This window comes from Ornithorhynchus anatinus, chromosome 3 (assembly GCF_004115215.2).
Source record: "Ornithorhynchus anatinus isolate Pmale09 chromosome 3, mOrnAna1.pri.v4, whole genome shotgun sequence".
NCBI classification, from domain to species: Eukaryota; Metazoa; Chordata; class Mammalia; order Monotremata; family Ornithorhynchidae; genus Ornithorhynchus; species Ornithorhynchus anatinus.
Window position 1 is genome coordinate 125190896 of NC_041730.1, and position 17038 is coordinate 125207933.

Here is a 17038-nt window from a genome sequence, read left to right on the forward strand (position 1 = left end):
AAGAGCTAACTGACCCTTCTGACTCCATATACAGACTGGCATTAGAACCAGCCTCTCCCCATTGGACCCAGATGCCACCCTCCACCCCCAAATATTGGGAAAGAACAGTGCAACAATAAACAGTGACATTTCCTGCCCACAACGAGTTTACAGTCTGGCCGGGGTGGGGGTGGGGGGATGGAGAGATGTCAATACGAATAAAGTTACGGATATGTACATAAGTGCCATGGGGCTGGGAGTGGGGAAGAACAAAGGGAGCAAGTCAGAGCCACGCAGAAGGGAGTGGGAGATGAGGAAGAATGGGGAATGGCTTCGGAAGGCCTCTTGGAGGAGATATACCTTCAGTAAGGCTTTGAAGGGGGAGAGTAATTGTAAATTTCACAGGTATTATTGTTCCTATTGTTATCGAAGCTTTTTATGGTATTTAAGTGCTTACTATGTGGCGGGCACTGCACTGAGCACTGGGGTAGATACAAATTGATCAGGTTGGACACAGTCCCTGCCCTACATGGGGCTCACGGTCTCATTCCCCATTTTACAGGTGAGGTAACTGAGGCCCAGGGAAGCGAAGTGACTTGCCCAGGTTCACACAGCAGAAAGGTGGCGGAGCTGAGATTAAAACCCAGGTCCTTCTGCCTCCTGCCTCCCAGGAAATCCGGCCAAAGGGTCAGGATCAGGTCGAGTCAGTTGAATGACTGGGCAAGCTGGGGGCTGCACTTTTCCAGTGCAGAGAATGGAAGGCGGTTAATTTTGCTGTTTGATAGAGATGCAAACCCAACGAACCGGGGGCCCTTAAAGGGCCCTGAGGAGGGTACGGAATTCCTGAGGGCACGAGGGGCTGGTCATGTGCATGGTAAGGCCCCTTTTCCCTCCCTGGGAATTAGGAAGGGACCTCCAGGATTTGGTGGGGAAGGCGGGAGATTCGTGAGAGCATTGCGCCCTCTAGTGGGCATAGCGTCGCACTGTAGCTTTGTCTTGGTTTTGGCCTGCAGCAAAGCCATAGAAGAAGACAAATAATAATGTTGGTATTTGTTAAGGGCTTACTATTTGCAGAACACTGTTCTAAGCGCTGGGATAGACACAGGGGAATCAGGTTGTCCCACGCGAGGCTCACAGTCTTAATCTCCATTTTAGAGACGAGGTCACTGAGGCTCAGAGAAGTGAAGTGACTTGCCCGCAGTTACACAGCTGACAAGTGGCAGAGCTGGGATTCGAACCCATGACCTCTGACTCCCAAGCCTGGGTCCTTTCCCCTGAACCATGCTGCTTCCCTTCTGAGGCCCAGAAGAAATCTTGTGTGATTTTCCAGCCATCCCCCGAACTCCAGTTAAACAATCACTTCAGGATACCTTTTCCTTGAAAATCTCCTAGGGAAAAGCCTCTTCAACCTCCTCTGCCCATGACTTGCAATATTGCATAACCCGGAAGTTCAGGGATCTTTATTAATAATAATAATATAATAATGATGGTATTTGTGAAGCGCTTACTATGTGCCAAGCACTCTTCTGAGAGCTGGGGCAGATACAAGGTAATCAGTTGTCCCATTTGGGACTCACAGCCTTCATCCCCATTTTACAGATGAGGTAACTGAGGCACAGAGAAGTTAAGCGGCTGGCCCGAGGTCACACAGCAGACAAGTGGTGGAGCCGGAATTAGAACCCATGTCCTCTGACTTCCAAGCCTGTGCTCTGTCCACTAAGCCACGCTGATAATAATAATGATAGTAGTGGTGGCATTTAAGTGTTTTCTATGTGCTGATCATCGTGCTAAAAGGCTGGGTAGTTAGTTACAGGATAAAGGGGAGGGAGAATAGAGAACAGAGACGCAGCATGGTCTAGTGGATAGAGCACGGGCCTGGGAGTCAAAAGGACCCGACTCCTAATCTTGGCCTCTGCCACTTATCTGCTATGAGACTTTGGACAAGTTGCTTCACTTCTCTGGGCCTCAGTTACCTCATCTGTAAAATGAGGATTCAGACTATGAGCCCCATGTGAGATGAGAACTGTGTCCAATCTGACTAACTTGTGCCTTCCCTAGTACTTAGCACAGTGCCTGGCACCATAAAAACCAACCAACCAACCAACCAACCAACCAACCAACCAACAAACAGTTATTGAATCCCCATTTTACAAATGAGGAAACTGAGACACAAAGCAGTTAAGTGACTTGCCCAAGGTCACACAAAGAAGGCCATTGGCAGCCAGTAGAACCCAGATTTCCTGAGTCTTATGCTCTTTTCACTAGCCATGTTCCTTTTCCAGCGAATAGGCAGAGACCCCAGAGAAAGAAATAGCCCTCAACAAAATTGTACATTCCAAGCCCTTAGTACAGTGCTCTGCACATAGTAAGCACTCAATATATACTTTTGAATAATAATAATAATGATGGTATTTGTTAAGTGCTTACTATGTGCCAAACACTGTTCTAAGTGCTGGGGTAGATACAAGGTAATCAAGTTGTCCCACATGGGGGTCACAGTCTTAATCTCCATTTTACGGATGAGGTAACTGAAGCATGGAGAAGTGAAGTGGCTTGCCCAAAGTCACACAGGGGACAAGTGGCAGAGCCGGGATTAGAACCCATGACCTCTGACTCCCAAGCCCGGGCTCTTTTCACTAAGCCCCACTACAAGGTTGCATGGGGAGTAATTCCCCATGCAACCTTGTAGTCTCCTTCTGCCTCCAGGACGTCTCTACCTGGATGTCTGCCCACCACCTAAAACTCAACATGACCAAACTGAGCTCCTCATCTTCCCTCCCAAGCCCGGTCCTCTCCCTGACTTCCCTATCACCGTGGATGGTACGACCATCCTTCCCGTCTCTCGGGCCCGCAACCTCGGTGTCATCTTTGACTCGGCACTCTCGTTCACCCCACACATCCGATCCGTTACCGAGACCTGCCGGTCTCACCTTTACAATATCGCCAAGATCCGCCCTTTCCTCTCCACCCAAACGGCTACCTTACTGCTACAGGCTCTTGTAATATCCCGGCTAGACTACTGTGTCAGCCTTCTCCCTGATCTGCCTTCCTCCTCTCTCTCCCCGCTCCAGTCTATTCTTCACTCTGCTGCCCGGCTCATCTTCCTGCAGAAACGCTCTGGGCATGTCACTCCCCTTCTTAAAAACCTCCAGTGGTTGCCTATTCACCTCCACACAAAACAAAAACTTCTCACTCTAGGCTTTGAGGCTCTCCATCACCTTGCCCCCTCCTACCTCTCCTCCCTTCTCTCTTTCTACCGCCTACCCCGCACGCTCCGCTCCTCTGCCGCCCACCTCCTCACTGTCCCCCGTTCTCGCCTATCCCGCCGTCGACCCCCGGGCCACGTCCTCCAACGGTCCTGGAACGCCCTCCCTCCTCACCTCCGCCAAACTCATTCTCTTCCCCTCTTCAAAACCCTATTTAAAGCTCACCTCCTCCAAGAGGCTTTCCCTGACTGAGTTCCCCTTTTCCCTCTGCTCCCTCTATCCCCCCCTTCACTTCTCCGCAGCTAAACCCTCTTCTCCCCCATTTCCCTCTGCTCCTCTCCCTTTCCCGTCCCACCCCCTCAGCACTGTACTCGTCCGCTCAACTGTGTATATCTTCATTACCCTATTTATTTTGTTAATGAGATGTACATCACCCTGATTCTATTTATTGCTATTGTTTTAATGAGATGTTCTTCCCCTTGATTCTATTTATTGCCGTTGTTCTTGTCTGTCCGTCTCCCCCAATTAGACTGTAAGCCCGTGAAAGGGCAGGGACGGTCTCTATCTGTTACCGATTTGTACATTCCAAGCGCTCAGTACAGTGCTCTGCACATAGTAAGCGCTCAGTAAATATTATTGAATGAATGAATGAATAATTAAAGGCCCATGTCTATCCTAAGTCTCTACCACTGAAATTTAAGATTATTTCCTTTTACCCACAGGACAAACAGAAAACAACCGCTCACTGGCATCCTCTTCAGAGACTTAAACATTGTTATCAAGTTTTTTCTCTCTCAGTTTTTCTTCTTAGGTCCTAGTCAATCAATGGCATTTACTTGGTGCAGAGCACTGTACAAAGCGCTTGGGAAAATACGATACAGACTAGAGGATTTTTTCCAAACCTATAGCTGTTTCTGCTGCTCTTTTCTGAGCTCCATCCAAATTTTAAAATTATTTAAACTTTTGGTCCATTCTAACCCCTCCACCCACCTTCCTGGCCAAGCCAGTATTGCCCAACGTTGAATTTGGACAGTTCATTTTTATTCCTTGAATGAGTTACCCTGGACTTGCCTTGTTATAACTTCTCCTGCTGGCACAGTCTTCTTGAATCGGAGTTATCTTTTCCAGGATGCCAGTCCTCCACCCCCACCCACAGGAAAATTCAGTAACCCAACTTGGCAAGCCATCGTCTAGCTCATTAATTTTTTTTAATGATAGTTGTTAAGTGCTTACTATGTTCCCGGGACTGAACTAAGCTCTGGGGTAGGTACAGGCTAATCAGGCTGGACACAGTCCATGTCCCACAGGGAGCGCACAGTCTTAATCCCCATTTTAAAAATGAGGAAACCTAGGCACAGAGAAGTCGAGTGATTTGCCCAAGGTTACACAGCAGACACCGTGGGCTGACTGGGGGAGGAAAGCAGCCTGGCCTAGTGGATAGAGCACAGGCCTGGGAGTCAGAAGGTCCTGGGTTCCAATCCTAATTCTGCCACTTGTCTGCTAAGTGACTTTGGGCAATTCATTTCACTTCTCTGTGCCTCAATTACCTCACATGTAAAAATGGGGATAAGAGTGTGAGCCCCCTGTGGAACTGTGTCCAACCTAATTAACTGACTTAGAACAGTGCTTGGCACGTAGTAAGCACTTAACAAATATCATTATTATTTTTACTATGATTAATATCATTATTATTACTAGGAAAGTCCACCTGCACAGAAGCATCAGACCTGCCCTGCTCCCGCAATGCCCCGGGAGGAAGGCAGTGTGAGAGGCCTGATCTGCCTGGTGAACACTGTGCTGCTTGGTGGGAGCTGTGCCACCCAGCAGCCTCTCTGTGCTCTTGGTTCTAGAGCCATCGGGGCTAACCCCCTCTACTGCAACTGCCATCTGCGTTGGCTGTCCAGCTGGGTCAAGACCGGCTACAAGGAGCCTGGGATCGCCCGCTGTGCCGGTCCCCCAGAAATGGAGGGCAAGCTGCTCCTCACCACTCCCGCCAAGAAGTTTGAATGCCAAGGTGAGTGGAGCAGAAGGGTCGCTCGTGGGCACCTCCCCCTCCCCTGAGCCCTGGCGAACGAGGTCTGCCAACGGCAGTAATCGAGTGCCCACTGGTGCTGAGCACTAGTTCTTCTGTTGGTATGCTGGCCATGCTTGCTGCTTCCCATACCCCTACTTGGGCCGAGGGCCCAACTTCGCTTGGGTCTGACGCCCGCAGCCAAATGCGGAAAATCGATCAATCGTATTTCTTGATGGCTTACTTTGTGCAGAGCACTGTAGTAAGTGCTTGGGAGCGTACAATATAACAGTCGGTAGGCTCGTGCCCCTTTCACATTCCCTGCAAAAGTGGCCGGGTTCAGGCTTTGACTGCCGAGGCCGGAGGGGGTGGTCCCCTTGGGGTCTGCTGACGTTATCAGGAAATCTGGTTGGGTGTTCCTGCTGAGGGCTGGGCGCTGGGGGCTTGCCCACTTCAGAGACCTTGGAGGATCTGTTTAGTATCACCCATCGGCCAGTCCGGTGGGTGATACTAAAGCCGTCCCTCACTTAACCCTCTCCTACCTCACCTCGCCACTTTCCTACTAAGCCCATCCTGCACACTTCACTCTCTAATGCTAACTGTGCTTCCATCTCACCCATCTCACCACCGACCCCTCTCCCACCTCCTCCCACTGCCCCGAAGCGCTCTCCTTCCTCAAATCCAACAGTTACTCTCCCCTTCTTCAAAGTCTTATTGAAGACACATTTCTTCCAGGAGGCCTTCCCTGATTAAGCCCCCCCTTTCCTCTTCTCCCACTCCCTTCTGCATCACCCTGACTTGCTCCCTCTCTTCTTCCCCCCTCCCAGTCCCACAGCACTTATGTACATATCTGTAATTTATTTAATTTTTTTATATTAACATCTGTCTCTCCTCCAGACTATAAGCTCTTTGTGGGCAGGGATTGTATCTGTTTATTGTTGTATTGTAATAATAATGATGGTATTTGTTAAGCACTTACTATGTGCCAAGCACTTTTCTAAGCACTGGGGTAGATACAAGATAATTAGGTTGCCCTACATGGGGCTCACAGTCTTCATGCACATTTTACAGTTGAGGTAACTAAAGCACAGAGAAGTCCCAAAGTCACACAGCTGACGAATAATAATAATAATAATAATGTTGGTATTTGTTAAGCGCTTACTATGTGCAGAGCACTGTTCTAAGTGCTGGGGTAGATACAGGGTAATCAGGTTGTCCCTCTTGAGGCTCACAGTCTTCATCCCCATTTTACAGATGAGGTAACCGAGGCACAGAGAAGTAAAGTGACTTGCCCACAGTCCCGCAGCTGACAAGTGGTGGAGCTGGGATTCGAACCCATGACCCCTGACTCCCAAGCCCGTGCTCTTTCCACTGAGCCACGCTGCTCCTCATAGCCAAGCTGCTCCTTGTGTACTCTCCCAAGAGCTCAATATGGTGCTCTGCACACAGTAAGCACTCAATAAATACGATTGAATGAAGTAGGATTGCCCGACACTGTGACCACAGGTGGACTCTGACTTTCCAGAAGGCGCCGGATCCATGTGGACGGTCAGCCCAGAGTCAGTGCCACTGGAATTGGGGATCTGCTTATTTGCAGGCACTTGGAGTTCAGCTGGGAAGATTCCTTCCCTGCCGCAGAGACTCGGGACTGCTCTTTGGTCCCTCTGTGTGGGTTGAGAGAGGCCGAACGGGGCACGGCTGCCAGCACTCTCAGTTGGGCAAAGTGAGGGTTTCGACCCTGATTCCGGGGGAAATGGTGCCGGGTGTCTGGTGTTAATCACAAATGCCAGTTTCTCGGGACAGGGGGTGGGGCGGGACTAAGGGGGGAAACTGCTGGTCGTCTGGAGATGAAAAGAAACGAGACTCTAGAGGAGTAGGTAGGGATTGTTGGAACATGAGTTCGCCAAAGCCCTGATTTAGGTCAGTCTGGCACTTGTTAGTCAATCAATCGCATTTATTAAGCATTTACTGTGTACAGAGCATTAGTACAAGCTCTTGGGAGAGTACAGTACAACATAAACGGACACATTCCCTGCCCACAATGAGCTTACAGACTAGAGGGGGAGACAGATTTATAATATACTTATATACTTATAAGTATATTATAGTATATAGTATAAGTATATAGTAATATAGTATAAGTATAAGTAATATAGTATAAGTATATTTATAATATACTTATATACTTATAAGTAAATAAATGACAGATCTGGACAGAGGTGCTGTGGGGCTGGGAGGGGGGATGAATAAAGAGAGTAAATAGGAGTGACACAGAAGGGAGTGGGGGAAGAGAAAAGGAGGGCTTAGTCAGGGAAAGCCCTTTGCAGGTGATGTGCCTTTAATAAGGCTTTGAAGGTGGGGAGAGTCATTGTCTTTCAGATATAAGGAGGGAGGGCATTCCAAGCCAGAGGCAGGATGTGGGCAAGAGATCAGTGGCAAGATAGATGAGAAGGAGGTAAAGTGAGAAGGATAGAATTAGACAAGGTTAGCTTGTCTGTGTCCAGTGCCCCACGGCCATCTAGGTCTAGTGGCAGATTTAACCCAAGAAGAGATTGGAATTCTCTTCTCCTTTTCTGCAAGCTCCCCAAGACCTGAATGGTGCTGCACAGAGGCAGTAATAATAATAATAGTGTTTGGTAAGTGCTTACTATGTGGCAGTCACTGTACTAAGTGCTGGGGGGTATACAAGCAAATTGGGTTGGACACAGTCCCTGTCCTGCATAGTGCTCACGGTCTTAATCCCCATTTTACAGATGAGGTAACTGAAGCCCAGAGAAGTTCATTCATTCATTCATTCAATAGTATTTATTGAGCCCTTACTGTGTGCAGAGCACTGTACTAAGGGCTTGGAATGTACAAATCGGCAACAGAAGTGACTTGCCTAAGGCTACACAGCAGACAGATGGCAGAGCTGAGATGAGAACCCATGACGTTCAGACACCCAGGCCCCGGCTCTTTCCACTAGGCCATGCTGCTTCCCAGATGCTCGGGTACTTCAGACCCGAGTTCTGAGAACTGGCGTTGGCTCAGTGGAGCCCGCCCATGTGTCCCTTGGTGTGCTTCTCCAGGATCTTCAAAAGTTCAAAGTACTTTCCCCCTAGTTAAATCTTAGCACAGTGCTCTGCACACAGAAGAGTCGGGGACTCATTATGGGGTAGTGAGAAGCAACGTGGTATATTGGATAGAACACAGGCCTGGGAGTCAGAATAATGTTGGTATTTGTTAAGCGCTTACTATGTGCCACGCACTGTTCTAAGCGCTGGGGTAGATACAGGGTAATCAGGTTGTCCCACGTGAGGCTCACAGTTAATCCCCATTTTACAGATGAGGGAACTGAGGCCCAGAGAAGTTAAGTGACTTGCCCACAGTCACACAGCTGCCAAGTGGCAGAGCTGGGATTCGAACTCATGACCCCTGACTCCCAAGCCCGTGCTCTTTCCACTGAGCCACGCTGCTTCTCTAAGCCACGCTGCTTCTCTAGAAGATCATGGGTTCTAATCCCAGCTCTGCCACTTGTCTGCTGTGTGACCTTGAGCAAGTCAAATCACTTCTCTCTGCCTCAGTTACTTCATCTGTAAAATGGGGATTGAGACAGTGAGCCCTCACCTGGGACAGGGACTGTGTCCTACCCAATTTGCTTGCACCCACCCAGTGCTTAGTACAGTGTCTGGTACATAGTAAGCACTTAACACATACAATAATTAATTAGGAGGCGGGACAGTAGATCACCCCTCGGTGCTCAGACGGGGTGGGGGTCTGAACTGCAGGACACAGACTACTGTAGGTCCCCCTTTGCTGACACGCTGCATCCTGGCAGGGTCGTCCAGGGACTGAAGCGTCAGTAGCCCGTGGCTTCACCCGGGAACCAGTGGGGCCCGCTGCCCTGTTGTTCCCGAGAAGGGATGAGTGAGTTTTCCTCAGTGGCCTCGGCAAGGTGAAAGCGGCTGGCTCTCTTCCAATGGCTGTCTTGACCCAGGGCTGAAGATGGCAGCCGGGCTTCTGGCTGCAGGCACGGACCTGGCACCTGCCGTGACCAAGGCTCCCAGGAGGCGCCTAATGTTTCTCCCGTCTCCCCTTCCTTCTCCCTCAGGGCCTCCCACATTGGCTGTGCAAGCCAAGTGCAACCCCTGCCTGTCCGAGCCGTGCCGAAACCAGGGGGTCTGCCAGGATGACCCCTTCGAGTTCTACAGGTGCACCTGTCCCAGTGGCTACAAGGTAAGAGGGGAAGGGGCTAAGGGGGCTTGGGGCCCAGCAGACTCAGTGTTCACAGAACTTGGGGCTCGGAGGATTTGGGGCTCAGGGGCTCAGGGTTCTGGGGACCCAGGGAACCAGAGACCCAAGGGACACAAGGCCCAGGGGATGTAGGGCTGAGGAGGTTTGGGGCTCAGGGGACTTGGGGCTCTGAGGACTCAGAGTTCAGGAGATTTGGGGTTCAGGGAACTGGGGACCCAGGGGAATCAGAGTCCAGGGGTCTCAAGACTTAAGAGACTCCCGTCCCAGGGGACTCGGGATGGGAGGGAGGGAGTCGGGATTGGTGAAGTAAGCTTCTCTGTGTTTTGAATCAGCTCTGGCCAGACACAAGTTCTCTCCCCACCTTGGGAGATTGGAGAAGCCACTTATCCTAAGAGATCAGGACTGGTAGTCTGAGGACCTGGGTTCTAATCCTGGCTCCACCACTTGCCTGTTACATAACCCTGGGCAAGCCAGTTAACTTCTTTGTGCCTCCGTTTCCTCTTTTGGGAAATGGGGATTCAATTACTATTCTTCCTCCTACTTAGACTGTGAATCTCCTGTGGGACAGGGGACTGTAGCTGACGTGATTATTTTGTACCTACCCCAGCATTTAATATGGTGCTTGGTACATAGTAAATGCTTAACAAACACACAGTTATTATTACTATTATCGCAGGGAGCCCTGACAACCTGTCTCCTCAAGAGAGGTGACCTCTCTCTCGTTCTCAGGGGGTGTGGTCATCACAGGAAGGATGGGGCAGAAAGATGCAGGGGTGTGGCTGAGTCAGGAGGGGTGAGCAGGAAGGATGCAGGTGACACGACCATCGTAGGAAAGATGCAAGGGGCGTGGCCAGGTCAGGAGGGGTGGGGTGAGGAGGATGCAGTTTTCCATGTGTCTTGAGAAGGGCAAGCTACCTCTCGGCTTGGAGTCCCCCGGATTTTCCTCGAGGTCATGGTTCCATGGGGAAAATCTCCTCTTAAGAGCCTTTACCTGCCCAAAGCCGGGGCCAGTCTGCCTTCAAGGGGTCCCCTGCTCAGGGCAGTGGAGGGTGGGCAGGCGGGCTCCGGTCCCTGGTGTCTGCTGGAAGGGAGGCAGGGTCTTGGGGGTTCAGTTCTCTGCTGCACTTGGTCAGCACAGGAACCTAAGGGGTGACGAGGCACGCTTACCTCCAAGCGGGCTCCGGTCCGATCCAGCTCCTGCCTGTCCTCGGAGCATGGGGGGTGCCGAGATGCCCGTAGTGTGTCCTCACCCAAGACGGTCTGGGTTTGCCTCTCATCCTGCTGCTGCTGGGGGTGCCTGTGCTGGTGGTGTTCCCCAGGGCAAAGACTGCGAGATCTCCCTGAGCAGCTGCTCCAGCAGCCCCTGCGAGAACAGCGGGACGTGCCAAGCCCTGGAGGGAGAGGGAGCCAGATTCACGTGAGTGATGCCAAGAGGGACCCCGTCCCCTCCTTCCCTGTCCCCTCTCTGAGCCCCCGGGGGTGGGTATCCCCAGGGTGGAGCTGCCCGGGCTCGACCCCTGCCCTCGGCAGCTCCACAGAATGCTTGGGAAGGGCATTTCAGTGAATCAGTAGTATTCATTGAGAGTTTATTCAGTCAGTCGTGTTTACTGAGCGTTTACTGTGTTCAGAGCAGTGTACTAAGCACTTAATAATAGTGTTTGTTAAGCGCTTGGTATGTGCCAGGCACTGTAATAAGCGCTGCGGTGGATACAAGCAAACCGAGTTGGACACAGTCCCTGTCCCATGTGGGGCTCACAGTCTTAATCCCCATTTTTCAGATGAGGGAACTGAGGCACAGAGAAGTGAAGTGATTTGCCCAACGTCACACAGTAGACAAGTGGCAGAGAGGGGATTAGAACCCATGATATATTATTATGTGCAAAGCACTGTACTAAGTGCTCGGGAGTATACAATACTCCCCTTGTTCTTCCCCCTTCCGGGCCCCACCGTGCTTATGTTCATATCTATAATTATTTATATTAATGTCTGTCTACCCACCTCTAGACTATAAGTTCATTCTGGGCAGGGGATGTGTCCGTTTATTGTTATATCATACTCTCCCAAGTGCTTAGTTAAGTGCTTAGTAAGCGCTCAATAAAGAAGAAGCAGCGTGGCTCAGTGGAAAGAGCCCGGGCTTGGGAGTCAAAGGTCATGGGTTCTAATCCTGGCTCCACCACTTATCAGCTGTGTGACTTTGGGCAAGTCACTTAACTTCTCTGTGCCTTAGTTACCTCATCTGTAAAATGGGGATGGAGACTGTGAGCTCCATGTGGGACAACCTGATCACCTTGTATCCCCCCAGTGCTTCAAACAGTGCTTTGCACATAGTAAGCACTTAACAAATGCCATCATTATTATTATTAATAAATACGATTGAATGAATGAATGAACAATGCAATAGAGTTGGTAGACATGAACCCTGCCCTTAAGAATCGTATAGTCTAGTGGAAGGGATGGTCATTAAGATGAAGTACAGACAGGGGGTAGCAATAGATTTCCAAGGTGATTTTTTAAATATGGCATTTGTTAAGTGTTATCTATGTGCCAGGCACTGTACTAAGCTCTGAGGTAGATACAAGTCGATCGGGTTAGACACAGTCCCTGTCCCCCATGGGGCTCAAGGGCTTAATCCCCATTTTACAGGTGAGGTAACCGAGGTCCAGAGAAGTGAAATGACTTGCCCAAGTTCAAACAGCAGACAAGTGGCATAGCTAGGATTAGAGCCCAGGTCCTCCTCCCAGGCTCCTACTCTATCCACTAGGCCAGGCTGCTTCTCAAAGATGCATATATAAGAATAATAATGATAGTTGTGGTATTTGTAAAGTGCTTACTATGTGCCAGGCACTATACTAAGCGCTGAAGTGGATACAAACAAATCAGGTTGGACAAAATCCCCGTTACCTCATCTGTAAAATGGGGATTAATAATAATAATATAATGAATAATAATAATAATAATGGTATTTGTTAAGCTCTTACTATGTAAAAAACACTGTTCTAAGTGCTGGGGTAGATACAAGGTAATCAGGATGTTCCACGTGGGGCTCCCAGTCTTAATTCCCATTTTACAGATGAGATAACTGAGACACAGAGAAGTGAAGTGGTTTGCCCAAGGTCACACAGCAGAAAAGTGGGAGAAGCGGGATTAGAGTCCACATCCTCTGACTCCCAAGCCCCTGCTCTTGCCATTAGTTTGTGAGTACCATGTTGGACAGGGACTGTGTCCAACCCAATTACCTGGTATCTACCCCAGTGTTTAGTACAGTGCCTGGGGCATAGAAGACCTTAACAAATATCCCATCATTATCATTATTATTATTATTGTTGTTGTTATCAATAAATACGATTGACTGACTGACTGAAAGTCTGATGCTCACAAGGAGCTTCCAGTCTAGAGAAAAGATGAAACCACAAGGCTCAGACCCAGCTGGATCTGGTCCAGACTGACCTGGTAACTGCTCCCTGAAGCCCTCTACTGCACACCATTCCAGGGAACCAAATTGGTTGCTGAAAATAAATCCCCAGCAGGGAAAGAGAAAATGAGTTCCCTGGAAAAGGATGTTGAATCAAGTGGCAGAAATGACCAGACCCTGTCTCTTCAGACCCAAATTACCAGATGTAAAAAAAAAAATAATAAAATACTAAAAGTCCTCTCGTCCTGTCGCCTTGGTAACCCCACATCTTGACAATAGGCATAGATTTTCCTTTGGGGTTTTGCAGCCCTGCTCAATCAAAGCATTTTCCCTTCCCGTCTCTCAAACACAGCATAAATTGTTTTCTCCCCGCTGATCAGGGGCGAGGCAAGAGGCAGAGCTGGTCTGGAGCAGGAGGTAGGTGGGGCCAGCTGAGAAAGAATCAGTCAGACAATCTTATTTATTGAGCACTTACTGTGTGCAGAGCACTATACTAAGCACTTGGGAGAATATAATATAACAATAAAACAGACACATTCCCTGCCCGCAATGAGCTTACAGTATAGACAGGGAGATAGTAATATAAATAAATAAAATTACAGATGTGCATATAAGTGCTGTGGGGCTGGGAGGGGGATGGATAAAGGGAGCAAGTCAGGGCAGTGCAGAAGGAAGTGGGAGAAGAGGAAAAGAGGGCTTAGTTGCAGAAGGAAGTGGGAGAAGAAGAAAAGAGGGCTCAGTCAATGAAGGTCAAGGTAAAGGAAGAGGAAAGTGGGAGAAGGAGAAGGAGTTTGAGATGGAGGATAAGATGAAAAAGGAAGATGAGGAGGAGGAGGAGCTGGAGGAGGTAATGGAGAAGGAGGAGCATTTGGAGGAGGAGGAGGTGAAGGAGATGGAGAAGGAAGATATGGAGGAGGAAGAGGAGAAGGAGGAGGGAGTTCTCAGTATTTTGGAGGGGAAGGAAGTTGGGCCCTGGAGCTGAATGGCAGGGTGAGGGTGAGCAGAGCAGACTCTGCCTGGAGGTGAGGGGCAACTGGGCTTCTGCCCTAGAAGTAATTGGCAGCTCTCACTCAAGTGTGTTTCCTTCGGGCTGGGTGGATTCTGCCTGCTCAGGACTCTGTGTCCCCAGCTCATCCTCACCGTGAGCCTGCAGGACCCTCCTGCCCAGCTTTGCAGTGGGCTCTAGTGGAAAAAGCACAGACCTGGGAGTCTGAATAGTGGATTCTAATCCCGGCTCCGCCACTTACCTGCTGTGGCAGGTAAGGATGGCAGCTTTCGAGGATCCATGAACTCGTCTTCTTTCCCACATAGTTGAGAAGCAGCACGGTGTAGTGTATGGAGCACGGGCCTGGGAGTCAGAAGGTCATGGTTTCTAATCCCGACTCCCACTTTCTGCTCTGTGACCATGGGCAAGTCAGTTAACTTCTCCCATCCTCCCTCCCCGCAGGAAACATCATGGTCTATTCTTCCTTTAACCCTGTGGTTGGTCCAGTGGAGAGAGACCACTGCCCTGGGAATCAGGTGACCTGGGTTCTAAACCCAGTTCTGACTGCTGACCCAGCAGTCCTTCAGGGAAGGGATCATGTCTACTCACCCTACTGTACCTTCCCAAGTCCAGTGCTCTGCATAGAGTAAGCACTTCATAAATACCATAGATTGATTATGGCTTTTTCAGCTTTATTTCCATGGGGTCATTCCCTTAGTGTGTTAAGGAATACTCTTCTCTGACTTTCTCTCCATCCCGATCGCCCTGCCTGACATTCCTCCAGAGGATGTGTCTGCCCCTGTAGATCATTATTATACTATACTGTACTCTCTCAAGTGCCTAGTACAGTGCTCTCCACACAGCAAGCGCTCAATAAATGCAATTGACTGACTGAACTAGAACACGACAAGACCATCGCTTGGCCCCCAGCCTCCCTGCCTCCAGCCTCTCCCGCTTGCAACCTCTATTCCCCATGGCAGCATCTGCTGCACAGATCACCTCCCTGAAGCATCACACTGCCTACAACTCTCCTTTCCTCAAAACCCTCCACATAGAGCAAAACCTCACAATTGGCTTCACCGACTCTTCCCATCTTTTTTTTTAATACGGTATTTGTTAAGTGCTTATTATGTGCCATGCTAAGTACTATAGTAAATACAAGACAGTCAGATTTGACAAAGTCTCTGGCCAACATAGGGCTCACACTCTTAATCCCCATTTTACAGATGAGGTAACTGAGATATAGAGAAGTTAAGTACTTGCGCAAGATCACACAGCAGGCAAGTGGTAGAGCCAGGATTAGAACCCAGGTCCTCCGATTCCCAGACTCCTAAGGCTGAGCTGCTGCTACCCTCCAGTTGAGTCTCTTCCTTCTTCCCAAGCCAATCTTCTAGCAGTATCTCATTATCCATTCCCCTGCCTCTGTCCCCACCCTCACACTGCCCCACCGGCCTGGAATAACCTTCTCCCTGGCTATTCTGACCGATTGCCCACAGTCTTCCACACCTTCAGAGCCCTCCTAAAACTCCACTTCCTCTAAAAAGCCTTCCCTGATTAAATCCCAACACCGCAGATCATTCATTCAATCATATTTATTGAGTGCTTACTGTGTGCACAGCACTGTATTAAGCGCTTGGAATGTACAATACGGCAACAGATGGGGACAATCCCTGCCCAACAACGGACTCACAGTCTAAAAGACGGGTTCACAGTCTAAAAGACAGGCTCACAGTCTAAAAGACAGGCTCACACAGCAACTCATCAGCCAACTCTGATCCTGACATTCATTTATTTACCCTGAGCCTCAGCACTTTATATATACATATATATATATATATATATATATACACACACACACACACACATAATCAACTGTACAGTGTACTCATTCATATTTCCCCTTTTTTAAGTATATGTTTGTTCTCTAACCCCTACCTTAGAGTTTAAGATCTCTGTGGGCAAGGAATGTGTGTAGTATGCCTTATGCTTCTTTTGCACTGTGTAGAGTGCTTAGAACAGTGTGTTGAACCTCCCATTTCTGCTACTACTACTTCTGCTGCCGCTACAATTAATCGTGTTTATTAAGCATTTACTGTGGGCAAAGCACTGTACTAAGTGCTTGAGAGAGTACACCATAACAGAGTTGGTAGATGCATTTCCTGCCCACATTAGCTTGGCCTAGTAGAAAGAGCACAGACCTGGGAGTCAGAGGATCTGGCTTCCGTTCCTGGCTCTGCCACTTGTCTGCTTAGTGACCTTGGTCATGTCACTGTATTTCTCTGGGCCTCAGTTATCTCATCGATACAACAGGGATTAAGACTGTGATTAAGGGATTAAGTCCATGTGTGGGAAATGGATTAGGTCCAACCTGGTCAGGTTCTATCTATTCCAGCACTTAGTACAGTGCCTGGCACATAGTAAGCATGTAACAAATACCATTAAAAAGTAAAAAAGCCACTTACTCCCTGCCCACTCCCCTGCCTGCCTCTCCTCCTGTGCCCATAGGTGTGCCTGTGCCAAGGGGTTCGAGGGGCCAACCTGTGGGGTGAACGTGGACGACTGCCAAGGTCACAACTGTGAGAACGGCGGCCTGTGCGTGGACGGAGTCGGGAACTCCACCTGCCTGTGCCCCCCGCCCTACACAGGTAGCGACATGGAGGAGGGGGACAACTGGGCCCAGGGGGACCTGCGGGAGTGTTTCAGGAGGGTGGGGATGGGTGGCACTTCAGATTTGTCTCTCACGACCACCCATGCACACCCATTCTCCCTGGCCTCACTCCCGATGGCAGAGGGCACCCCAGATCCATCTCCCTGGGTCACAGTGGGGACTCCTGGTTGGAAGCCTCTCCCTCATTGCCAGGCTGGGTATCTCCTTCCCCCTTCCCTCTGGGAATCCTGGAGTTGGGGATGGCAGCAGCGACAGCAGGTCTGGCTCTGCCCTGTGGATCTCATGGGTGCAGAGGGGAGCTAACCTGCCGGGGGGTCTCCTCCTCCTCCTCCTTCTGCTTCTCCCATCCCCCCTTGTTTTCCTTTGGTTTCTTGATTCCAGGAGAGGCCTGTGAGAGGCTGATGGATTTCTGTTCCCCAGAGCAAAATCCCTGCCAGCATGGGGCCAGCTGCGTGAGCACGGCTGAGGGGCCCAAGTAAGTCCTCCTGCTGACCTGCCCCGCCCTACCCTGCCCTGGGGTTGCCCTCTCCCTGACTTTCTGTTC

General features: G+C 49.8%; 1 protein-coding gene across 1 annotated transcript in view; it reads left to right on the top strand.

Annotated features, from left to right (window-relative positions):
* SLIT1 (slit guidance ligand 1) overlaps positions 1 to 17038 on the top strand; it is a 232469-nt gene that overhangs the window by 201859 nt on the left and 13572 nt on the right. The window contains exons 26-30 of the mRNA XM_029060451.2: positions 5036 to 5199; positions 9287 to 9411; positions 10749 to 10846; positions 16332 to 16471; positions 16876 to 16969. Coding sequence (XP_028916284.1) covers positions 5036 to 5199; positions 9287 to 9411; positions 10749 to 10846; positions 16332 to 16471; positions 16876 to 16969 — 621 coding nt within the window. The remainder of the gene's footprint in view (positions 1 to 5035; positions 5200 to 9286; positions 9412 to 10748; positions 10847 to 16331; positions 16472 to 16875; positions 16970 to 17038) is intronic.